General features: G+C 48.4%; 1 protein-coding gene across 2 annotated transcripts in view; it reads right to left on the reverse strand.

The window, feature by feature from the left end:
* The window catches only part of CORO7 (coronin 7), a 99,902-nt gene that overhangs the window by 53,562 nt on the left and 20,740 nt on the right, over positions 1 to 25,600 (reverse strand). For both annotated transcript variants that reach the window (XM_074280000.1, XM_074280001.1), the window contains exons 6-9: positions 24,022 to 24,098; positions 14,735 to 14,785; positions 3,800 to 3,886; positions 3,009 to 3,091 (exon numbers count right to left, since the gene is read on the reverse strand). In XM_074280000.1, the coding sequence (XP_074136101.1) occupies positions 3,009 to 3,091; positions 3,800 to 3,886; positions 14,735 to 14,785; positions 24,022 to 24,098 (298 nt within the window). The remainder of the gene's footprint in view (positions 1 to 3,008; positions 3,092 to 3,799; positions 3,887 to 14,734; positions 14,786 to 24,021; positions 24,099 to 25,600) is intronic.

Consider the following 25,600-nt stretch of genomic DNA (forward strand, 5'->3'; position numbering starts at 1 on the left):
CAAATCTGGTCTCAGACACTTAACACTTCCTAGCTGTGTGACCCTGGGCAAGTCACTTAACCCCAATTGCCTCAGCAAAAACAAAACAAAACAAAAACAAAGAAATGTGAACTTATGTGGCTTATTTTATTCACAATTTTGAGACCTCTGTACAAAGCAGGTGATTAATGAATGTTGGCTGATTTGGACCAATCTGGTTTAGGCCCTGAGGGAAGCCAGTGAGGAGCCCGCTGACCAGCAGGCCCAGGGAAGTAGGAAGGAGAAGAACAGATCTCAAGACTCTCAATAAACTGGATCCAATCCAATGGGCACAAAGACCTAACTGCACAAAGCCTATCGGCAACTGCCTCAGATCCAAAGGGCTTCGCCCAGGAACTGAAAGCCGGTTCATTTTACGTATCACCCCATGACCTGTTTGTACCATGTACCTTAGCTTTACCCTCATTTGTGTGACCTTTCCCCCTTCTAGACTGTGAGCTTTGTGAGAGCAGGGATCAGGTTTCGGTTTACCTGACTCCTCACCTAGGCCTCTGCACACAGTAGGCTCTCAGCAAATGTGGGCCTGGTGAATTGGGTTAGGTACAAGCAGCTTGGTCTCCTTAGCAACACAGCTCTTCAAGAGCATGGTTCTGTGCCCTGCCCCAGGCCTCTCCCTCCGCCATGCCATCCTCAGGAGGATGAGCCCAGAAACAGCATGTAATGGTGCTCGCCGAGCCTCTGACCGCTGGGTAAGCTGAGGACTTCCCTTTGGGTCTCAGTTTCCAGTTCTGACAGTCTCTGCTCTATGTTCAAAGCCCAGGGATCTAGACCCTAAAGTCCAGTGGGCTCTGCGCTCTCCATTTTCAGATTTGTAAACTGTCGGGGTGGGCCTGTTACCTGTCAGAGTCCATCTTAACCCAGCGCTAGCTCTACTGTGCCCTCCTCGGAGGTCCTTTCCATAGCGCCATTCTGTGCTTCTAGTCCCCAGTCCTGCCTAGCAGCACCAGAACACTGAATGAGATGAGGTGAGATCTTTCAAGACAGTTGTGAAAATCGAGTAAGGCTTCATCCACTTCAGAGTTCGAGTAGGCCTGAAGGACTCTGAAGTTCGAGCAAAGGGCATTGCCTTCCCCTCCTATGACATCTCCCTATTTCATCCAAATATGGGCAACTATGTACTTATTGGTCAAGTTCAATTTCATGGATAGATCTCGCATTTAGAATGTAAGACTCTCAGCCAGTGAGGATGAGGGTCAGTGGTGGGAGGGGGCGTTTTGCGTTAGGGATTAAAGGTGCTGTCCTGCCCACAGGAGACGCTTCCTCTCTTCGATAGTCTGCTCAAAGAGTGGGACGCCCTTCTCTGAGAATGTACAATAAACTTTGCTTTTCTCTAGAGCTCTCTCCAGCTTTTTTTATTAAATGGTGTTCCCTCACCATTTCCGTACCACACAACACCTATGAGAAAACCCATGCCCTCCTGTGCTTTGATCAGAAGTGGCTGATGTAGAAAAGGGATCTGATCCCAAATCTCGGCAGGAAGCAGGCCAATGAAAGCTGGGCTGGCAACCCAGGCCTAGCTTTCTCCTCCGTGGCCGAGAGGGCCCCAAGGGTGGACAATGCTACATATCATAAGCTTCCCTCCACTCCATAGCCACGCTTAGCTGGATTCCATAAATGTTGAAGCAGGAGGGCAGCAGCTGAAGGGGCTCTGCCCCTCAGGGCTGGTTTTGTTATATGTGGTGCCCCGTCCTCACCCCCAACCAGCTGAACTTGAAGTCACTTCTACCTTCCCTGGGCATTAACCCTCTAGATCAGTGTTCTTAACCTTCCGGGGTGACACAGCCCCATCCCCCACCCTTGGCAGTCTGCTAAAGCTTAAAGACTCCTTTTCTGAATAATGTTTTTAAATACATAAAATATAAAGAACTATAAAGGAAACCAATGATGTTAAAATACAGTTATCGAAATATTAAAAAGCAATCTACACACCTCAGGTTAAGAATTCTTTAAGATGAATCCAGCCTACCTTTTTAAGTTAATTTTTTCTTGCTACTTCCTTAGATACACACTTCACTCTAGGGAGACGGACCAGTCCCAATTTCTCATCACAAACATGGTGCTCATTTCTACCTCCTTTGTCTCTGCTTACGGTTCCCCCTCCCTCTCCTCCCTTTCTCCCTCCCTCCTCCTCATGGTACTCTTTTTTCTTTTCTCTCAAATGCTACTAATTGCCTCACAGCTTGCCTCAAGGTCCAAGTCCTCCAAACCATATTTTTTAGCTCTTCCAGCCAGTACTGGTCGTTCCGTCTAATGAATCCCTACTCCTTCTTCAATGTTCTCTTCAAATCTCCCTTTTCCATGAAGCCTCCCCTGATCTTACCACTTGGTAATGACCTTTGCTAATGATCACATGACTAGTTCCTCCAAAGGCAGGAGCCCGCATAATCCCCACAGCATTCACACGCACCAATAAAGACCTGATTGATTAATGCTGACCCAAGCAGAGATACTAAGGCCTGGGGGGATTGTCAGGATGTTTGATTTACAGATGGAAGGGGTTGTAAAATTCAATTAGTCCAATCCCTTCACTGCAAAAAGAGATTCAAAAAAATTATAAATTTGCTCAAAATCTTCAAAGTCTCATTAAGTATGGCTAAGTACAAATGCCCAAGTCTACACCATGCGACCCTATACCATGACCCAGAGCAGATGCAGATCAAACACACCAGCAGCAGCAGCTCCTGCTGCTAAACCAGGTGCTGAGCCACCCTCTATTGTTCCCCCGCAGTGAAAAACTTTCAAAAGCCACAGGCCCCGTGAGACCCCCTCCTGAGCCCAGGAGCTCCCCGGAGTCCCGAGCCACTGGTATCTCTGTTACATATTTGGGATGGAGGCCCCCAGCTTTCTCTCTCCCTTTCCCCAAGCATCACCAGAGACGTCTCCTTGTCCCCCCAGCCCAAACTGTCCCCGCTCCACCGCACATACTAAGCGCACTTAGACAGAGGTTCCAGGGAACATGAAAGTCCTACCCGGGGGAGGTGTTGAGGGTGAAGGAGGTGAGGGCACTGGAGAAGCATCGAGTGTCCCACAGCTTTACTTCATGCTCTCGCATCTACAAGAGACCAAGGTGTTCAGAGAATTATCTGTTTTGACTTAGGACCTGAGGGGTTCCTTCCAAATTCCTTAGCCCCAGGTCAGCAGAGCCCACTTCCTCACCAATGGGATTTAGGGAAGGAAGGTCCTTCCAGGAAGCAGGCTGGGCCGGGCTGAAGTACAGGATCTCAGATAAGAGCATGAAGTGGAGGGAGTTGTTTTCTTCTCTACTAGTCCCTCACAACTGCATCCCCTCCTCCTTGACTTGAACTATCACCCCAGACTCCCTGTCCTCAGCAGGGGCTGGCCATGGTTCCTAGGGTCAGGGTTAGCTATTCCAAAAGGAATTTGTTGATTTCGGCAGCTGGGTCCCTTGGGGACTCCAAGACCTGGCTGTGTGACTGTGGCCGTATATGGGCACATTTAGGGCAAGGCACGCCTGCCTCCACCCATTCCCTGGGCAGACAGATGACCCCTCTGAGATCATGCTGGCCCTGCCCATCTCTAACTCCCCCTCAGGCCACCCAGACTGGGCTTTCTCCTTCCCTCTTCCCCCAAAATACACCGTGGTGGTAATCAGGGTGCCTCCTCAAATGAGGTGACCACATATATCAAGAAAGGCTAATTGTTTTGGCTTAGGCTGCAGACCCCCACCCCACACAAAGGGGCTCTGGGCTCCTCGGGGTGGCGCCCTGCTGACCAGATCCTTCCCTCAAGACCACCATACCTGGTTTAATCCAGTAGACAGTAGATGCTCCCGGGAGCTGGTCCAGACCAGTCGGCTGTCCTTGTGGTTCTCGTGGCCCTGGGTGCTCTGAAAGAGAAGATCCAATTGAGGAGAAATGAGAAACGTGCCTATTTTCTCAAAACACACAGCTGGGCAACCCTTCCAGGGATGGGGAGAGCAGAGAAGAGAATCCTTCCCAAAGAAGGCCAGCCAGCTAATAACAGTAGTACACATTTCTGTAGTGCTTTAAGATTTACAAAGCTCATTTCTTAAAACATGCTTTGGGAAGGCTGTGCAAATATCAGAGTTCCATTTTGCAGATGAAGAAACTAAGATTCAGTGAGATGACCTGATTTGTCCAAGATCAATCTCAACCAATTCAGTAAAATGTGTTGAGTGCTTAGGGTGAGAGGGAGGATGTGAACCCTCGGGTTTTTCTGACTCCCAAGTTCAGAGCTGTTTAACCCAGCTCATGGCCAAATAAATTAGGGGCCTTAGAGACGAAGCCAGGGGTGGCTGGGGGAAAACCAAGGCTCTAGTCAGAATGCAAAGATAACTCCCAATTCTTCTTGGCACAGTCCCAGACCGCCCTCCCTCCCTAGGTCTTGCCTCCTAAGGATGGGGTGAATGACTTACAGACCAACTAGTCATAACCCAGAAGCATCAGTGTGGCTCCCAGACCATCCCTTTCCCTGTAAAAGGGAGACTAGGAACTCTTAAGTGCATAAAAATGTTATCTTCCTCTTCCTACCTAGAAAAGGCTCACTTAGCTATGCAAGAAACAGGCAAAGTTTCTTGGAATGGACAGAAAACAGGGAAGAGGCCAGTGGGGTTTGCCCCTAAGGCCTGTGGCCAGGACAAGGACTGCCAGGCAGTGAGTAAGGTAAGTAGGAGATGGAGGAATGACAATGTTATTGAGAGAGGAGAGGGAAAAAATATCCTCTGGAGTTCCCTTCAGGCCCTTAAATGGAGCAATATATCCTAACTCCTACTTTCTAGGAACCTGTTCTCCCTTTGAGCTACTCTCCCCCAAGTTACAGAGAAGCTCACAGCTATGGGCCCTAAAAGAGGAAGAACTCATCGACAACCTGAGCTCGAGTTAGGACAGTAGTCCTGAGGTGAGTGTCTCCACCAGAGAACAGCTTATAAAGCAATGCTCCATCTGCCCCATCCCAAAGTTCTTAGCTTCTTCTCCCCAGAAGCTCTGAGCATCCTCAAAAGAGATGGAGATAGAGACTGGGGAAAATCTTTGGAGTGAGGAAACTGGCTTAAGGCTAAAGTAAGAGAAGAACTGAGGAAGGAAGGTATCTTTTTCTTAGCGGCAGGGGCCAGTTTATGCAAGGTGGTATGTTTGACTCCAAAACTCCAAAGGATGTCGTCACCCAGGAGCCTAGAAACACAGATGCTCTCAATGGGTTCTATATCCCCTCCCAAAAATCCACAAGAATTATCCGCACTGAGCATGAAGACCCCACTCACTAAAGCTGCTATGGCATCTGGGACCAGGCGTCTATTCCTACCCCCTCACACCTCTTTCCAATTTGCCTCTCCCTCACAGCTCAAAGTTCAAGCCTCCTTCTCCCCTTTCCAGGCCCTCAAGAAGGCCCAGGTTCCGATTTCACCACTTCCTAGTCATGGGAGCTTACTTCTCCAATCCTTGATTCCCCCTATGTAACATGGGCAACTGGTAATTCGGTTATGATTAGCACGATAGAACCCGAGTCACAGTCAGTCACAGAATGTCAGCGCTGGGAAGGATCTCACGAGATCCTACCTTGTTCAGCCTCCTCTTTCACAGAGGAGGAAAGGATACATTTCCAGCAGTTCAAGGACCAGTCAGACACTAGGTGGGCCGAGGGCTGGTGCTCCTTCCGTGCCAGATGGCCTGGTCCCGGCCCTATGCCACGCTCTCCTCCCCCCCCCCCCCCCCCGTGCCATGACGACGCTGCTCCCAGCTCTGCAGTGGCGAGGAACCCCTTTCTCCCAAGGCAGGTCAGTCTCCCTTTGAACAACCAAAGATTAGGAACCGCCTCCTCACACTAGGGAGCCCCTTCCTCCTGGCGATTCCCACTCCTTTCTGGTCTAGATTCCAAGCCGCCATAACATGGCACGGATGTGTTTTGGATAGCGATGGGGCAGGCGCAGGACGGGAGAGGCCCGGTGCCTCCCGGTGATGGGGTAACATCAGGACTCGGGGCACCTGGAGCAGAGAAAGGAGGGGGCCAGAGGGAGAAGGCAGAGGGTCTGAGAAGAGCCAAGAAGGCGGGGCACAATGCCAGGCTGTGTGGTGGTGTCCCTGGGGAAGGCAGAGAAGTGCCCTCCTTCAGCCCTCCACTGGGGGTCAAGGAGCTGCCGGCTGGGAGACTTCAGGGAACCCAGGCTGAGGGAGGAGAGGCGTTCACACCACGTCCTGTCTCCCCCACACAACCCCAGAAAGGAGCTGTGCCGAGGCGGGGGAAAACTGGGGGCGGGAGGGGAGGGGGCCACAAGAGGAGGAGGAAATACGACCAGCTCCCTCCCAGTCACCCGGGCCCCTGGAGCCTGAGAGCGAGGACTCTGTTACCAAAAATAGCTCACCCCAAACTGTGGCCAGCTTCCTCTGTGCTTCCCACGATCTCCTTGGGAACAAGGAAGGCAGGCAGCCCTGCTTCAAGCATGGAAGTTGATGATCTGCAAGTCCTCTCCCCTTCTCCCGACCCCCACTAAGCCTGACCCAGCGTGGGAGACACGGCCCCTCTCATCCCCGCCCCCCCAAGAGGGGCGATCTGAAACAGCTATATGTCATTAAAAGGGTCTTTTCTCACCATTCCCTTCTCTCCTTGACTTAACCCAGCACAGGAAGTTAGTGCTGAAGCCTGAGAACCAAGCCCCCGAAGCAGCTCTCCCCAGAGAAGCAGTGCCTGGAAGTCGCCAAGGGGAACCCCCCCCAAGTGGGGCAGGTGGCCGCCTCGAGGGCCGCCAAGGAGGGGGCACCTCTGGGCCCAGGTCCCGTTGCCTCAGGTGGAGGGTGTGGCGTCCGAAGCCAGCTGGGCCCCTGGATGAGCCACACAGCTTCTCCAGGCCTCTCGAGCTCTCCTCAGACCACGCTCTCTCTCCACAGTCCCTGACTGTGCCCAGATCCCGGGACCCCCACTCACATCCTCTGCTCCTCTGCTCAATGGAGCATGCACTCCCAGGCTTTCTGAGACATGCATTCATACTCTCCTTCTTCCTAAATCACTGGAGTGGAGAGAGGCCCACATTAACTGCCTCCCCACCAAAAGGAAGAAGGCAACCCTGAGTTTTTTAAAAAAGAAAATGATTCCTCCCCAATTTATCAAAAAAAAAAAAAAAAAAAAATCAGAGAGGAAGAGCCCGTTTACTTAGGTCCTTATAATACTTTACTCCCTTAAATCCCTGCTTCCCTCCCAGAGGAAAAGGAGGAAATGAGGACAGAACTCGGGGCAGAGGGGCCATGGCTCTGAGCCTGTGGCTGGCACCCTGGCCAAAAGCCAGTGCAGAAGATAGAAACAGTGTGGCCTGCTCACCAGACTCTCCCCGCCCAATCTCTCAATCCCAGTGCAAAGTCTCTATTGAAGGCTGCCCCTCCCCCTCATTTACTGAGGCAATGGCCCCAGATCAAAGGTGCCTCCTCACCTCCCTGTTAGAGAAATCCCAGAGGGATTGTCCTGAGTCTAGGCCAGGGGTCTCCCAGGAGGTCAGAAGCAGTATCTGGGTTGGTTTCCCCATTTCTAATGAGTATTAACAGGAAGGCAACCCCGACACCTTCATGATCCCCCTTTTGTCCCTCATACACTCCTAGACCATCATTTGAAGACCAGTTTGGCTCCACTTGGGTCTCCAACTAGTCCCCTTGGGAGCCAGCATGAAGTCCCAGCCCCCAGAGCCCAGCTAGAGCTTTCTTGGGTGCATAGCAGGCATTCCAGCTATAGATCAGTCAAATCCCCCGGCTAGGTTTCCATAGTAACACTTCCTGCAGGCAGCAAGCTAGGGCTCCAAGGAAGAGCTGCTCAGTGGGTAAGGTCCCTGGGCTCCATCCTTGGGATCTGAGGCTGAGAGAACAGGGGACATGGGGGCACACCACAGGGAGAGAAGTATATACGCCCAAAGCTCCCAAGCATCAGGGAAGAACTCAAATTGCAATGAAAAGGCAGGCTGGAAGGTGGTCTGGGGGAGACCCGGATAGTGGTACAGAAAACAAGGGTCAAGCAAACCCATGACTCGTGGCCTGAGGCCACATACTACAAAGATGTGATGACAAAGTCTCTGGACAGGGTGTCAGATCTAGGTTCAAGTGCACACTGAACTTGTAACTTTGGGCAAATCCTTTTTTCTGTGCTTCAATTTCCTCATCTGGAAAATAGTGGAAAGGAGTAAGCTGAATTTCATAGTTCTGAGGTCTCTTCTATTCTAAAGGATGGAGCTGAAATGTTCTTTGGTGCCTTTTGGCTTTGATATCTATGACTAAACTGTAGAAGGCTAATTTCCAGCAGGAGCTGGTACTGTCTCTTCAGAGACAGAAACCTTGGGAAAGGTTCTTATGGCAGGGGATTCCTGGAGATTCTGGTCACCCCCAAACCAAAAGGAAATCCAGAAGGCTTCCTCAGTCCCTAAAAGTAGCAGGAAATCAGCATTATGGAAAACAGGACCAGGATTCGGTTTCTGGGTCCCTGAGTAAAGCTTTCCCCTCATCTCTGGAAAGCAGCAGGTGCAGCAGAAGACAAACAGCAATAGATTCCCAGTCCCCCCAATAAACTCCCCTCAAAAAAGGTTTTTTATGTTTCCAGTGTCAGGGCCAGAAGTAGGAGGGGATGGTGAGTCCAACCAGAGGCAGCATCGGGATGCCAGACACTCCCAGTACCAAAGGTCTCAGCCCTGCCAGCTTTCTCAGGGAGGACAGCCCCATGAGCAGCACTTTCAGGAACACTCTGCCTGCAACTGAAGTTCAACAAGCCCAAGGAGTCACCTTCATCTTGAAGTCCAAGCCCAATCTTATGGGCCCCGTCTCAGAGAAGGAGGAATCAATCTTTTGTTTCCAATGAGACTTGTGATCATCAGTGTAGGGAACTCTCACTATCCATGGAGATGAGCAACCGTGTCCTGATTTGTCCAGGGCCACAAAGCCAATCCTTTAACCAGATCACCTCTCTTAAGGGCCAGGCCTTAAACTAAAACCATTCTGATTCTCACTGATTGGCCATCTGAACCAAGTCCCATTTGGCCATTGTTTGGGCTCTGATGAACTCAGATTGAATGTAAATAGCAATCATTTCTGCTGTGGCCAGAAACCCACATTTATTTAGATTTTTTAGGACTGGGTGAAAGGGGAAATTCTTTGACTCAATTTCGACCTAGCCTTAATTATTGAATGGACAGCCTCAGTCAGACTGGGACGTGTGGAAGCCTAAAATGGCCAGTCTCCCATTACCTCCAGGGCTATCTCCAGTGGTCCTGATCTATAAATTGGCACTGGGCCACATGGCCATGGAGGGAAAGGTGAAGCAGGTGCCCTTGCCCAGCCCTCCCTTTCATCACCTCCCTGATGTAACAGCCCTCTTCCAGAACAAAGGACAACCACCCCCCCCCCCTTGAGGACTGCCCTTTTAAACCAAGCCTTCCCCCAGAGAGGTCTGAGCTGAGCTCTAAAGCCAGGCTACGCAGCAGGGTCCCTGACTTTGGTCTAACACAGCTAACAGAATAAGGAATCGAGAGTCAAGGGACCAGATTTTAGTCTGAGGTCCCCTCCCATCCCTTTCCAGGTTGTATGACTGTGCAAGTCATTTAAACTCTATGAGCCCTGGCTTTAAAAAAAAAAAAAAGGACAAAATAAATAACCTCCCTTCTTTATTCATATTCTATGACCTAAGGTCCAATCTATTATTCTGACATTCTATTATTCTAACCCAAGGAGGGAAAGAAGCAGACGAATAACACAGAATACAATCAGTGGCAGACACCCCAGAAATGGCTGGGGATGGAGACTGATGTCTCTTATCTTCTCCCAAAAGGCTTATTAGCTGGAGAGGGAGGAGAGTGGGATTTGTCAGCCTCTGGCTAATAGAACTTTCTCCTACAACTCCCTGAATCCCCCCCCAGCCATTCCAAGCCCCCACTCTTAGGGAGTGTGCAAGTTCTCGTGAGAACGCCCTCCCCGTGAGGCCCCTCTCCCCCACACCAGGCCCCTGCATCACTCGCTCACTGAAGCTGGCCAACACTCCTTAATGGAAGCCAGGTGTGGGCCAGATGCCACGACCGGAAGTGGGGGCAGGGCTGGTTGGGAAGGGGAGCATTCCAGACCTCTACTACAGTTGAGTCCCTTTCCTTTGACTTCTCTAGCGCTCCGTGCCCCTCCCCCACACCCCATTAACAGGAACCCATTAAGAAAGCACTGGGTACCACCCTAGCCCACTCCCCAAGAAGGTGTGAGGCAGGGGTCAAATAGAAGGGATGAATCCCTCTAAATCCCCATTTCTCAGGCTCTTTCTCCCACTTCAGAAAGGAGCTCAAATTGTTCTATCAACAGTAATTTCTTCTCCACCATTGTCTCCCAGAAGCTTGGAGGCCCCCACCATTTTCTGTATGGGCTGAAGGAGGAAGAGAAACTAATTCAGGTGTAGAGGGTGAAGCATCAGAATCACAATTGTGGGCTGGCCGGATAGTTTTACAACCTTGATCTACAAACCTCAGACACCAATAAATGCAGCCTTCACACTTATACAACGTATAACCTCAGGCGAGACATTCACCTTCCTGGGACTTTTATCCTGAACTACACAAAAAAGGGGTTGGATAGGATGGTTTCTTAGGCCCTTCAGCTCTAAATCCCTACTGACCTCTAATATGTCCTAATATTATAGAACACCTGGGGTTGGCCCTTGCAGGGACTCCTTCAGGAGTTGGGGCTCCTGAGCAGCTCAACTTTTTATAGGTAAATTTATTTTTTAATGGGAAGTAGGGAGGAGGTGAGTAGGGAGAAGAAGATGGGAATTTTTACATATCAACTTCCCTGTATGTGATCTGGGGACATTTGAGCTGTAGCTCCCCAACTCTGGTGAGTCAGAGAAACTGGTTCTTAATGACAGATTTATAGGCCACAAAAACTATCAGTAGGAAACTCCCTTCCCTGTTCCCTGCCAGCCTTCAAGGGCCTGCTTTTCCCTCTTTTCTAGGTATCTAGCTTGTCTCATTCCTCAAAAGTTTCCCTGGCCATCAACCAGTCTTGTGCTCCCCTCAACTCCAACTTCTGTGATTCCTTCTCTCCTCATTACCCACCACCATATTGCCAGGTGTCTGCCAGGTCTCACCACTTTATATCCTATCTAGTTCTATGTGCCCCTAGCTTTCAATAATCAAAAAACAGAATGGTAAAGTCAACAAAATGTGTCTTTGGGAGATTCCTACTCTTGCACCTATAGACCCTGTACTCCACTCTGAATAATGCACATTCAGTTATCCTGCAGTTAAGTCTCTTTAAAAGTATTTGATGATAACAGATGACTTAAGGCAATGTGGCCCCAAAGCTGTTTGCAGAATCCTGGTGTTCAGTACAATGTAATCAGGAATTCCACAAACAGTTGTCAAACCTAGTAATATTCCCTCACTAAAAATATTAGGAGATGCATATGTAAAGTTGGTTAATATGTGCTAAAACACTTTAGCATGGTAAATTCAGGTTTAACTTTCCTTAGCTTTCTCTCCCTCTCCCCCCACCAAAAATTTCCCTCTCTCTCACTCCTGGATTCTGTTCCAAGGATATGTCAAAATCCCAGACCTGGAATTACCACTTTTGGAAAGCACTCTTGTAAACCCTAAGGTCACTTAAGAAATGTGAGATGTTGTTATTATGACTTATGTTGATATATTTTGCATCCAAAAGTTCCTGTGGTCAAATGAGTTTGATAAATGGTGAGTGAAGGTGTTACTAATCCCATAGGCATCTGCACTTAACCTGGGACTCAAAGATGGGATATGATAAGGCTTGACAATTTAGATGAAAAAGATCTGAGAGTTGGAGTTATCTTACCCGGACTACTGGGCCTGGTTCTGACAAAGGTCACAGTGAGAGTCCCACTCTGCCTGGTCCTATTCCAATTATTTAGGGGGTGTGTTCAGAATGGGACACAACATTTTAAGAAGAACACAGACAAGCTAAAGCTTGGGCAGGATGGGAAGGGAGATCATCTCTTATAAGGATAGATAGAAAGAACTGGTGATGATTAGTCCCTATAGACACAAAAGGGATTAAAATTGGTCTGCTTAGGCAGGGGGCGGAACCACTAGTAGCAAGGAATGGAAGTAGCAAAAGGACAGATTTAGGTTGGATGTCAGGAAAAATTTCCAAACAATCTGTGCCAGCTAAAAGGGGGATGGGCTGCCTGGAAAGGGAAATGAGAAACCTTAAATATGAGACTGGGGAACCACTTATCTATGTGTGAGCAAAGGATCTCTAGTTAGAGAAGCTGAGCTTGAACCTTGGCTCTTATTTCTCTTGAGACACTGAGCAAATCCTTTCTGTGCTTTGGTGTCTGTAACATGTGGGGATCGGACTAGATCAATACTAACAAGCTCAAATAGAAATGGAGGCCACTGAGCCCCACATCAGGATCCCTGCAGTCCTCACACTGACTCAGTTTTTACTTCAGTTTTAAAATATCAAGTTATTTATATCTTCTTGTGCTTTGATGTATTTTATGAAGCACTTCCCCATTTCCTTGAGTCTGGTTTGGGTGACCCTTGGGAGGGGGCCACATGCTTGTCATCTCTGGTGCCCTCTAACTCTAGCCTAAGTTCCCGTCAGTCAGACTAAGGCCATCCACTCGTGAGTCTAGGATACCCAACTTGTGCCAAACATACCGGAAAGGCCTCTCCTGGGCAAAGCAGGGCTTTTATCCACATCCTCACAGGCTCATCATTTGTCAAGGAGCTGGATACTGGGCTGGTGCTGAGGCTGAGTAAGCCTGGGGCAGGATTATTAAGGTGCCAAAAGCTCTTGGCAGAGAGGTGGTGGTGTCAGAATCACTGCTGGAAAAGTCAGCTCATGTCTCCAAAGGCTCAGCTGGCCCAGCTAAGTGGCTACAGACACATCTGTTCTCCCACTCAGGCAGGCCTGCCAACAGCCTGGTTCACAGCCTGCTTTCTGGGGGCAGTCACCCTGCTCTTGCCCCCCAGGGCTCCTGGGCTCGACAGCCTGGCTCCAGGGAGTCAGGAAGACTTCGGAAGAAAAACAAAAGGCCCAAATGGGAGGGGGAGGGAGGTAAATTGAGGCTGACCAAGAAAAGAAAGGCAGCTCTATCTGGCACAGTCCCTGTGGGGAAATTAGGCAAATTGAAGTTTTAGACTCTTAAGGTCCTCCTCCTCCACCTCCTCCTCCTCCTCCCTGTTCATATTTTGACAGGACTTTAGTCACTTTTTTACGCTACCCCTATGAGGTAGAAAGTTCATTACAGTGATCATTATACAGATGTAGAGGCTCAGAGAGGTGATATGTCCATAGATTCCTAGAGTAGTCAGTGTTTCCATCTGGCCTTTGCATTGAGCCCTCAGATACAGGCACAAGGCATGTCCCAATACTCACTGCCCTGGCAAAGCCAGGAGCGGGGCCCTTCCGTCAGCAGAATCCCATTCTCTGGCAGGCTCCCTCTCCCTGGCCCAGATACGGGGATGGGCTCATGGGGACAGACTGGCCCTGGCTGGCACCTTGTATCCCAAGACCACCCTTGGGGCACTACTGCCACCTCCTCAGCTGAATGTGCTGCAGGAAGATGTGGCTAGTTCTCTCTCTGCATTCGTTACTGCCTGAGCTCCTGCTGTAATAGATGCCATGGGATTTAAATGTCCTCTATCACCTGCCTTACATGCAAGTGCCCAGGAGAGCTAGGAGCAACACAGGTAAGTGCAGGCAGGTTGGCAGACAACTCCTGGGTAGAGACTGCTTGGGGGAGGGGCTAACACCCTGCAGGCCCTTAAAAACTGTTTCTTGACTAGCTGACTTGGGTTCAAATCCAGCCTCTCCTTGTGGGACTAGGCAAATTAGTAAACCTCTGTGGGTCTTGGTTTCCTCATCTAAAATAAGGCAGTTGAATTAGCTGGCCTTCCCTGACATCCCATCAAGCTTTACAGCTACGATCCTACAAGGGGCAGAGGTGAAGGTTAAGAATTTAGAAAGGTCTGGGGACAAATGTCCTGGAGTTATTTTTGTTTGTTTGTTCCTCTCCAAGCTCTCCCCATCCCTAAAACTATTCTAAGGGAACAAAAGAGAAAAGAAAGTCAGCATTTAAGTTAGCCTCTCAAGCCACAGGGAACAGCTAATGATACCATTTGGATCGGCAGCCAGAGGTGGAGCCCCACCCCGTGGTTAAGGTTAGCACATGGGAGCAGGCTGATTCCCAGAAAGAGTTTATAACCACGGTCACCTATCGGTCGGGCGACACTATCCTGCCTCCCCCACCTGGGCCATTGCCCCTCGGCAGCTTGGTGTGCCTGGGAGGTGACTGCCAAGCCCTTCCCGGCAGCCCCTTCAGCTAGGGAGGCTCCTGCCAGGGCAGTGGAAAGAGTATCCACTGATCCCTAGTCTGCACCCAGACCAAGGAGTAAAAGTAAAAAAAGACAGATTTAAGCTCTGTATGCCAAAGCCGTTCCACAATGAGCTACCTAAAAGTGCAGTCGGCAGAGCTGAGGGACCCCTTGTTGGGGATGCTTTTGAACAGGTTCCTGTTTTGGTTCCTTTTAAATCAGGCTGTCCTTTAAGTCCTCTTGACTGAGAGTACAGGGGTCTGTGTCTTTAACATCAGAGGTCTGGATCTTGATTCTCTGCTCCACTTGACAACGTCTCCACAACCTCTCCCAGCCTCAGTTTCTTCACCTATATAATGAGGATCCCTGGGACCCCTTTTATGCCTTCCAGCTCTATCTCAGGCAGCAGCCTGCTATAATTACCTGGGAGGCAGCAGGCTTCCTTCTGGGATCGAAGATTCGCAGCTGCTTGTCCTGGAAAAGACAAAAGAGAAGTTAGTGTGGTCACTTCCGGGGAAAACGAAGAGACCAGCAGCTCCCTTCTCAACCGGCCTAATAGGCCATGTGGTAATCCTTGACCCTTCTTTAGAATCAGTACACATCAGCAACACAGCAGAGTTTCACATTGTTAGGGGTCATGTGAAGGTTTGGGGTGATGAGACAGAGGGGAGACCACAATACAATGGAGTTGGTTTGGTGCAAGAACTGAGAAAACCAACAGGATTCTATCTCATGAACACTGACTCCATCTTGGGCTGCCACATGTATCATCCTCCATCTTGCTGTTTTTCTGCAGATGATCCATGGGAAACTAGATGGTATAAGCCATCTATTGTTCCATAAATACAGGTGGATGCAATTAAGCAGCATCTCTCAATTCTAAAGTCCTTAGAACCCACTCGATCTCTCCTACTTTGACTAAAACTTATTCTTTCTCCCTCTCTAATCTTTTCTACAATTAGAAATCAGATTACCTAATTCTGTTTCCTAGTTTGCTTCCTGTTAATTGTTTTCTTTCAATTAATTGGATCTACTTGATTGTTTCTAATACATAAAAATCTATCTCCCCCTGTATTTAGGGACTTTAGACAGACCTGTTTAAAAATCATAGTTCAGAGTGTGTTTCCTCAGATATTATAAATTATCTCCACACAAGTCAGGTGCTGATGGCTCTCTAGTCCTAATCCAACATCCAGAGCCCAGAAACCAGTCTAGTCTGTTCCTGCCTCAGGTACCTAGTTATCTGGAGAAGCTAAAAAGTTGGAAATTAACACAACAAAAGGGAAGAGGACAAGTAAATGTGGCACCTTTCTATCTTTAATCTCATCATATATGACTACTTGTTAAAAGTTCAGGCACAGTGCATAGCTACAGAGGGGATTTCTGAGAAGAAAAAAGGCCTTTGCTCTCAAGGAATTCACAGTTTGGTTGCAGAGACAAAGTTAGCAAATCTGAAACAATTTTTAAAAAAAGTTCTTTGTGTGACATTATTTTGTAAAGGAAGATAATATCTTTTGTGAACTACGGAGATCACCTGGGTATTGGAATAGATTGTTCAGACTTTTTGAAAGGAGAAATGTTGTTATGCTTTTTTGAATGTTGTTGGTTTTCCTTTAGGGGGAGTGAGAAGTGGATTCGAAGGATATCCTTGCTTTTTCCTTGAGGGGTATGGAAATATACATCGGGGAGGAGTTAATTGGCAAACAATTAAGTGGGAACACTGAGATGAGCAACAAAAATCTTGAAGTGCAGTGTAACAGAGGTGGTTTCCTGATTGGCTAAGAGTAAGATGAAACTACAGAATGGAAAGATGGACTCAATCCAGAGCAATTAGGTAAGCAATCAAACCTGGCAGGAGTATTCTGATATGGAAGACGAAATTCTCTTCTGGACCACTGAGGATCCTAAAACATTGAAATGGGTTTCCTGGCCTAGAAGAGGTCATAGCTCAAGCAAGGCCTGGAAGTTTGTAGCTAAACTGAAGAGTTTAGAAGTTTTAGTTCCATCTTAGACTAGGTCATCTAAAGCATCATACCACAATGCCTCTCAGACACTGATTTAATGCAAGTCCTTGAGAGCAGAAGTATAACCTGATAAATGTGGCGACTTTTCTTTAAGACTAGACTTCACTAGTGGGGCCAGGACACCCAGCGTGCTGCTGCAATCCTATAAGAAAAAGAGCTAAGCTCCCAAAGACTCCTAATCTGCACAGGAATAGTGCGGTATTAATGGCAAGCTACAGGCACCGGCCTGGCTCCTGCTGTGGCCCACTAAGCTGAGGAGAGAGCCCTGAGGCACCATACCCAACATTGATTCTCTCCCGGAGCACCATATTCTGCCCTTCTATGCTCAGTCCCATAATTCAAGTAGCACAGCAGCCAGCAAACCCCCAGACTCATTTCAAATAATAATGCCTGCTGTGTAGCACTGTACACTTCCAAAAGGCTTGCACAGTTAACTCATTTTATCTTCGTTCTTTAAAGCCCCATTTTACTGATGAGGAAGCTGAGGCTCAAGGAAGTCAAGTGCTTTCTCCAGGCTTATACAGCAAATTGATGGAAGGGCAAAGACAAGAACCTGGATCAAGGCTCTTTTTCTTTTCCTTTTTAACCAGTGGTTGGAGTTTATTCTACTGCAATACTATTTATGCTATAGGAACACAAATCTATTTTGTACATTTAAAAGTATATTTTTTAAAAAATTATTTTATTTTTAATTTATAGAATGCAGCCCCAGTCTTTTTTTCTTCCATTCCACCAGGTACCCCTTCTTGTCCTATTAATGTAGGGAGGCTTGATGCACAGGCATCCCAGGTGAGGAAGGCATCACTAGCTGCTTGTAGCCAGGGCCAAGGGCTAGAGCAACATGAGGACATGTGTAGACCATTCACAGAACTAGGGACTGCATCCTGTACTGATAGCTTCTGTTAGGGTAAAGACGAAGGGTGAGGGCAGCAGCTCCAGTGAATCCTTGCACTGTCAGTCACCACTTGTGTGACCATGGGCAAATTAACTTCTGCAGGCCTGGTTTACTTATCTATGGAACAGGATGAATTAGATGACCTCAAAAGTCCTTTTGTCACCATGAAAAGAGAGAGCATGAACTTCCTGCTCTAAAAATGACTTAGGTGTTGCCCAGTGCCCTGCTAGGACCAGACAAACACATCTCTCTGTTTTTCACTGCACACCTCCGGATGGCCGGGCTTTTGAGAGGCGTCTCTGTGTTACGATCTGAGAGGTGCGGACTAAAGACAACCCCCCCCCCCACTGCAGAACGGCTCTCTCCCAGCCCAACCTTGTCCCTGACAGAGACAAATTCTGCTGAGTTAGTAAGGCTTTGCCCACCACCTAGCCTCTGCTTCCAAACTATTAGTAAGCCCTGAGGCAAGGGGAGGAGGGAGAGAGGCTTCCACATGGGGATTGTGTCACTTGTATCCCTGGCTGAGTTACAGAAGAGTTCTGAGGAGGGGAGTCGCTAGGAAAGGATGGCTCCGGACTGTAACTCGGGAGAACCTATACTTCAGTTATGGTTCGCACATCATGTTCCCTTGCTATGGTCCGTCTCCTCCTTTCACAACAGAGGCCGCCACGGAAGAGCGGTGGGAGGGATGGGCAGGAGAACAAGCCAGCGGGTCAGCACTGTGATCTGTGCCGCCGAAGAGAGCAGCCCTAACTTCTGAAACACTCATGAGGGAGAGGAGAATGCATGGCTCCACACCCACACAGGTGCCTGTGATAGCACTTACTGTCCCAAGGGAACTATGCTTGTGTCTCCCCAGCAGGTATGAGTATTTGTTTTCTAAGTGAAGTACCAAAAGAATGACAAAAACTAAAACTAAAGGAGACTGAACTTGTGCTACAGCCACTCTGGGGCCCAGGCCCACGGTTAGAGTCCTGAGCCTGCAGCCGGTAATGACAACCAACCCAAGAAAGGGGGCTGACCGGTGCCCACGCCGCCATCACCATGGGGAGGGCACCCTCTGGTGGCCGTCTCCCTCAAACCCTCTCCAAAGCCTGGCCTCCTGAAAGAAGGGAACAGCAATACAGAAGGCTTCAGGAGCATCTGTGGCTGATTTTGCGGCCGGAGAGAAGAAGGTCTAGAGAAAGGATGTGGGAGCAACAGCTGTGATTTCACCGAGGCCAGCTCTCCGAGTTCTCACCCCTGAGTTAGTGGGAAACTGAAGCTGGAACCCAGAACCACCCAGGACCCCTGCGCCTCTGCGGCCCCACTAGTATAACAGGAAAGCAGTGACTGGACAGGACCGCGTCTAAGTCCTTTCCCACACTGAGAATGGGTGAGAAGGAGCTGATTATACACTCTGATGATAAGATATGGCCCATAAAAGAATGGGCGACATTTAGGAGGAAGCAGGGTCTCCTCTAAGTCCTGTGGGGCCCATCAGAGATGGTGCAAGAAGGGGCTCCGGTTCCGGGAGGGTTGCGTTAGGTGATCTGTGGATTCTCAGGATTCAACAACTCCCTGCAGAGGCCAGTAAGTTTATCTTGTTATCAAAGTTCCTCAAAGAACAAATCTATTTCTTTACGAGTAACTGCCAGAGCACAGGAGAGAGATGGTGAGCCCCGCCTAAGGGCATGTGCCCATCCCAGGCAGCAGCTGTAGCCACCCGCCCCCCCAGGAACTGTCAGGCCATGGCAAGCTCAGAAAGCAGAGCCAGAACCAGAGGCAGAAGTGCCACGATGGCTCAGTCACCCAGGGTTCTTTACCCGACTGCCCTGGACCCCAAACAAATGAGATGGCCAGCACCCCCGAGGCGAGAGGCGCTTGCCACAATGAACAAATAAAGACTTCAGGGAAAAGTACCAGTCCCGGCCTCACGGCTGCCGTCCACTCCATGCCCGCCTGCTGTGGGCCTGACAACCGCAGCCTCAGCCTCCATAGGCTCTCAGTCGTCACAGTCCCGAAGGCAGCTGCCTGGGGTGAGCCAGGAAAGAGGTCAGAATTCACACTGCTCAGTCTCTTGCTCCTCCTGCTGTGCCTGATGGCCTCCACACCGCTTGGGCGTGTCCCCCTCTCCGTGACCCCATCTGGGTTTTCTTGGAAGTTACACTATTTGCCATTTCTTCCTTTAACTCATTTCACAGATGAGTAAACTGAGGCAGACAGGGTCAGTGACCTGTCCAAGGCCACACAGCTAATAAGTGTCTGGGACCTCATTTGAACTCAGGAAGAATCTTTCTTTCCCACTCCCTGCCGGGCACCCTGTGCACGGTGGCACCACCTAGTTGCCCCAACATTCCGCTATAGAGGTCTCTCATTCAAGCCACTGCAATTCCCTGCTCAAAATCCTCAATGGCTCGCTATTACCCACAGATTCCTTTCACTGGCATCCAGGGCTCTACAATTAGATGCCTCCCTACCTCTCCAGCTTTAATCTGCAGTGTTCCTGTCCACATGCTGCATTCCAGGCTCAGTGGACTACTTACTATATCCCTACACTAGCTCATAAGCCCAGGAGGGAAGGAAACATATCTTCTAAGCTTTTCAGCTCCATGCTCTGCTTACAGCCTTTATTTAACACATTTCACTGAATTAGGAGGTAGGGAGTGCAGATATTATAATGCCCACTTCACAGAGGAGGAAAATTCAGCCCAGAGCATTAAAATGCCTTGTCCAATCACATGTCAACAAACAACCCACTAGGAACTTGAACCCAGGTCTTCCGAGTGCAGTTCCTTCAACATAATTGTTCAGTCATTTCAGTTGTGTCTGACTCTTCCTGACCCCAGGTGTGATTTTCTTGGCAGAGATACTAGAGTGGTTTGTGTGACATTTCCTTCTCAAGCTCATTTTACAGATGAGGAAACTGAGGCAAACAGGATCAAGTGACTTGCCCAGGACCATACAGCTGGTAAGCCTCTGAGGCCATATTTGAATTCAAGTCTTTCTGACTCAGGCCCAGCCCCTGCCTAATTGTTGGTGATCTCCAGGCCTTTCTTTCTTTTCTCTGCCTTCTGACATTTTTGACCTCTTATCTTTCTTTTCTGTTCAGTTGCTTCTACTCAGGACATCTGAGCTGGAGCCCTCAGGACTAGAGGCCCGCCACCGCCTCATCTAAATGTAGCACATTATTAAAGCACAAATTAATCCGTATTAAATGCACACACATGCTCGAACACCTCCCCCACCTCCCCCTTACAACAGGCTGCTGCTTTGCTGCCTCAGTGAGCCCAGATCCTGGGAACCTGGACTGTTACTGTGGAAACCACAGCCAAGTTTTCTGAAACCTGTTCAGGCAGGTGACACATTTAGCTGTCAGAATAGCATTTTGGTTACCAGCTCCCTTCAGCTTACCTAGCCCTGGGATGAGATTCAAGGACCTTTCACCCTTGTTTACTCCTGGCTAGGCTCTCTGGATGCCCTGACAGGATGCAGGGTATATTAAAGGAATCAAACGGGAAAAGGTTAGAAAGGATCAATAAGTGGTTTCTGAGAAGGCATGGAAACAGGGTAAAAAAAAAAAGACACCAAGAGAAATCTTCCCTATGTTCCCCTTCTACCCTGGGACCCATACTCTGGAACCTTGCAGAGAAATCCAGATATGGCAGGAAAACCAAATTATATAATATCCAAGTTGGAAGGGACTGTAGAAACTCCCTCCTTCTCCCACCCTTTTACTAGGCCAAGGTCATATTGCTTATTAGAAGAGGAGTCAGGAGTCCAAGGCATTTCCCATTCTGAATCTCTCCGGATATGGATATCCAGTCCCTGGAGGGCATGTTTCCTATCTGGGACACTTTCCAGCTCAGGAACCCCTTGAACATCACTTCTGCCTCCTCACAGTACAGCACGAAATGGGTACAGAGTCCCAAGTTAGGAGCTAAGAGACCCTGGGCAAGCTGCTTCCATTTCTCAGAGTTTGTTTCCCCATCTGTAAAGTATCATGATACTTAGCTCCAAGGGTATATTCTGATTAATCTGGCTACTCCCATGGATTTATATGTAACATACACAGCTCTTCATTGTTAGTCTCAACTAAAGACACTTTCTCCTCCAAGATTCTCTCAGTCCTAGAATGCTGGGAGACTTTAGAACATGAGAGTTTGGTCCGAAGTAAATGCTATCAAGTCATCAGGTATATTTATACTCCAACTATGAGAGGGAAAACTTGAATATAAACTTCTAGAAGGCAGACTGTTTCCTTTTGTCTTTTAACACCTACTACAGGACCTTACATAATAGTAAGATCTCTCTCTCTCTCACCCCCCCCCCCAAAAAAACTGACTAAAAAGTAAAATTATAGGAGAAAAAAATTTAAGGAGTAGGTAACATCATAGGAGGACAAAATATTTACCTTTTTCTTTCAGGGTCACATAACTAGTGTCTGGGGTTAGATCTGAATTCTCTGTGTATAATAATAAAGAGAAGGCAACTTCTTCCAATAAGATGAACATCATCTCATTCCATCTGGCTGTCCCTCACAGTGTGGTTATAGAAGACTGGGTTTCCAGAAATGTTAGAAAATTGAGCCTTCCCCACTCTGTTACAAAAGTCCTGGGCACAGAAAGGAAGAAATTCCTCCAAGGAGCCTATTAGTGCTTCTGAGTGCTGCCCTCGCCACACCCATTGGCCCAGTACCCTCTTCTCTCAATCAATTGGGAGAGGAGGGTATTTGGCTTCTGAATGGCTTTTACTCTCTCCCTACCCTCCAAAGTCTTAGCTAGGAAGTGAAAAGACAGTCTTTCATTCAGCTCTGGAGAAGTTGGGGGAAGGTGTGAAGGCAGAGAAGGAAAAAGAGAGAAAGAACTTGTGTGGAGACCTCATTTGATCCTGGGAACAAATATGTTAGATAAGTGCTGTTATGAGCCCTCTTTAAAACTGAGAAAACTGGCAAATAGAAGTGAAATGACATGGGGGAGGGGAGGAGAATTAATCCCATAGCTAGGAAGTGATTGAGGTTGAATTTGAACTCAGGACTTCCTGACTCCAGGATCAATATTCTATGTACTATAGCGACACCTAGTGGCCTCTAAATGAGTCCTCTGGGGCTTTATATACATAGGGATGAGCCCATAAATGCTTCCCCCTCTGCATCTCAATCATTTCTTTTACTGCTTTGCCTAAAAGCCTCATTTCAGGAGGACTAGGAACAGGACTTTGAAGCTCTGGTTCCTCCGCTTGGCTCTGATACAGTGTCTTTGGGGCAGAAATATCTCCGCATTCTGTCTGGGTCTTGGTTTCCCCGTCTGTAAAATGAGTGCATTGGCCCAGATATGTCTTACGGTCCCTTCTAGCTCTAAGAGTCTACAAGGGCAAGCAGGGACCTCCACAAGTAGGTGCCTCCCTAAGCTTTCAGTCTTCTCTCAACTGTTGCTGGCCAGAAGGTTGTCTGCGGCTGCCAGCCCAGAAGACGGAGGCACAACTAGCTCCCCGAGGGGAAACTCCATCCACCCATGACCCCGATCCAGGGCGACGGCCCTGCTCCCACTGTTCCCTAAGCACCTGGCTGAGCACAGCAAGCACGAGGGGCTCCCCAGAGGGGTGCTGAGGACCACCTTCTCCCTGCAGGATGCCGGAGCTGGGCCCAGGCAATAAGTGGCAGTGGCTCCGACTCCCAAATGGGCACCTTCTCCCATGGCAGCCCGCACGTGTGCGCTGCGGCACCTTGCTGGGAAGTGTCCTGCCCCACTCCCTCCCTGCACAGGGAGCCACTATTGTAATATGCTGACAACTGCACAGGAACGTGGTCCCGTGTATGTGTTCTGAGAGAGTCCATGGGCTTCCGACCAACAAGAGCCTCTGGAGTAGAGATGTGCTCAGCACATGGACACTGTTATCCTTTTAGGAAAGAGAGCTGAGAGGGGCTGGGCAGCCCCTGTGCCAAACACTCTCTGTCTCCTACAGTTCTAACACAGGAGCCCAACACACACTTCTAACATCCAGGGTAAGTCTCTCTTTTAGCCAGCTTTGCGTCTGCCCCAATACATAACGTAGAGCTTTGTACATGGCACTCACTCAGCAGATGGCTGGTGAATGCATTATTAACCCAGAGAGACCCTGACGGCAACAGCTGGACAAGGGACCGTGACCAACAGTGACCAACAGAGGGAGGCATAGGGCTTTCCTGAAAACCTAGCAAATACTCCCCTGTCCTGCGATCAGTGTGCCCTTCTGAAAAGCTTTCCCACTGCACCCCTATACTTCCTAACTCCAGTCCATTTGGGGGGGGGCGCAGATCTAACCTACAGAATCTGGGAGGACTTTGTAGGTGAGAGCAGGAATGAGGAATGAGAGGGGTTCCTCTACAGATAAAAGGGGCTCAGGAGCCTTGGATGAGCTGTTTCGGAATGAATCCCAAATGGGAACACATCTGATTCTTTGGACTGGGTAGAGATGAGATCAGGTCATATGTTACTTCTTTCTAACCTTTCCTCTTCTCAGCTGTGCCCAATGTCAGCCTTCAGGGAAGGTTGTGGAGCAAGGAGAAGGCACTAGGGAAAAACAAGCTGGGGCATTTACCCCCTAATGAACCAACCTGGCAGCTGGAAAGAATAGAGCTATCCCCAGGGCCCTAAAGTTAAGGGCTCCCTGGGTTCTTGGCTCTGAGGACTCTCCTCACTCTCATTGTATTCGGCCTGTGAAATGTTAAAAGACACATGAGCTCAGCCTGGGTTGCTGGGTGCCCATCCCCATTCCTTTGCCAACCTGAATGCCAGTCCACAGAGATTCCCTCAGCCCTGTACTCCACTCACCTTGCAAGATGTACCCAGGAGAACACCATCAGAGCTCCAGGCCACGCTTTGAACCTGATCACCGTGGGTGGCCAGCTCTAGGAAGAAGTAGGAAAAAATCAAAAAGTGGATAAAGCACCAGCCTTAGAGTCAGGAGGACCTGAGTTCAAATATGATTTCAAACACTTAACACTTCCTAGTTGTGTGATCCTGCGCAAGTCACTTAACCCCAACTGCCTTAATCAAAAAAAAAAAAAAAAAAAAAAAAGAAAGAGAAGTCTACATTAGAAAGATATCCAGTCACTAGAAAAAAAATTTGGACCAGATGGGGGTTCCTCAAGAGATTCAAAGCAACCTGAGGCTCTTATAGATGCCATTGGACAGCATCTGGGGCCTTCTACAGAGACAGTCATGGCTCTGTGGAAAGGTCAATGAACTGGAAGTCAGCAACCTTGGACATGGGGACAGAAGCCATCATTTACTAGTTGTGTGACTTTTGAGGAAGTCACTTTATCCCTTTATACCTCAATTTCTTCATCTTGCTTTTGCTTGATCTGAGATTAGGAATATTATTGAAGCACTATTGAAATATGATTATTATATCCCAACCCTAGAAATGTTTCCCTTTAGGAGAGAAAAAATAGGTGTGGACCACATCTCTGCTGAGTCACCATTTCTTGAATTACTCTTTTCGTGATAAAATTCTCTTGCTCAGAAAACCTGAAGTGAAAACCTTCAAGCCTTCTCAAATCTAAATGAGTTGGCTTGTTATTCAAGACTTTATAATTTGGTCCCAACCTTATTCAAGTCAATTAAGTATCTGTTAAGCTTTAATATGCCAGATATTCTGAGAACTCACACTCTCCCCTTGTTACACCTCTATCTCACTCTCTCTCAAATAGGTCTCACTAATTACCAACTCCTGGTAATTGTCCCCCTTCCCTTTTCTGGAAGCTCAGCATCCACCTCTCTAAATCCTATCTATCCCACCTCCTTCCTGAAGCCTTCCCCAACTTATCTAGTCCACAACACTATTTCTCACTTTTCTGAATTTCTGAAATTTGAGAATTAGAAGGAAACTCAATGGTCATCCAAGTCAACCTATACACCAAACAACCCCTGACTCATCCAACAGGTGGTCACTCCAGCTCACCCTGTCCCTCCAAGCAGCCCTTTCCACTTCCAGGAAACTCTATCAGTCTTTCCACACGTCAAACCTCCATTTGCTTCTTGACTCTTCCACTTGTTGTTTCTGGGCTGTATTCTGGGACAAAGACAGCAAGAGGAATTTTACCTCCCCATGATAGCCCTAACACCTCATCACAGACTGCTTTATATTATAGTAACTGTCTGCTATGTTTAGTTTTTTTTTTTTTCCCTACATTGGACTGTAAGGCTTCTGAGAGCCAAGAAAGGGTCTTTTATGTGGTTCTATCCTGCAGACGAAATAACTATTTGCAGTTGGTTAATATGAAGATTTTCTTCCCATATATATGTCTTTGATTGAGGTCATCCAGGATTTTGCAAATGGTTCCCAAAAGGTAGGTTTGGTACCTTCTAAAATGGGACTATTTAAGAAATGTCCTCTTCTATTAATCTG

This window comes from Sminthopsis crassicaudata, chromosome 1 (assembly GCF_048593235.1).
Source record: "Sminthopsis crassicaudata isolate SCR6 chromosome 1, ASM4859323v1, whole genome shotgun sequence".
Lineage (NCBI taxonomy): Eukaryota > Metazoa > Chordata > Mammalia > Dasyuromorphia > Dasyuridae > Sminthopsis > Sminthopsis crassicaudata.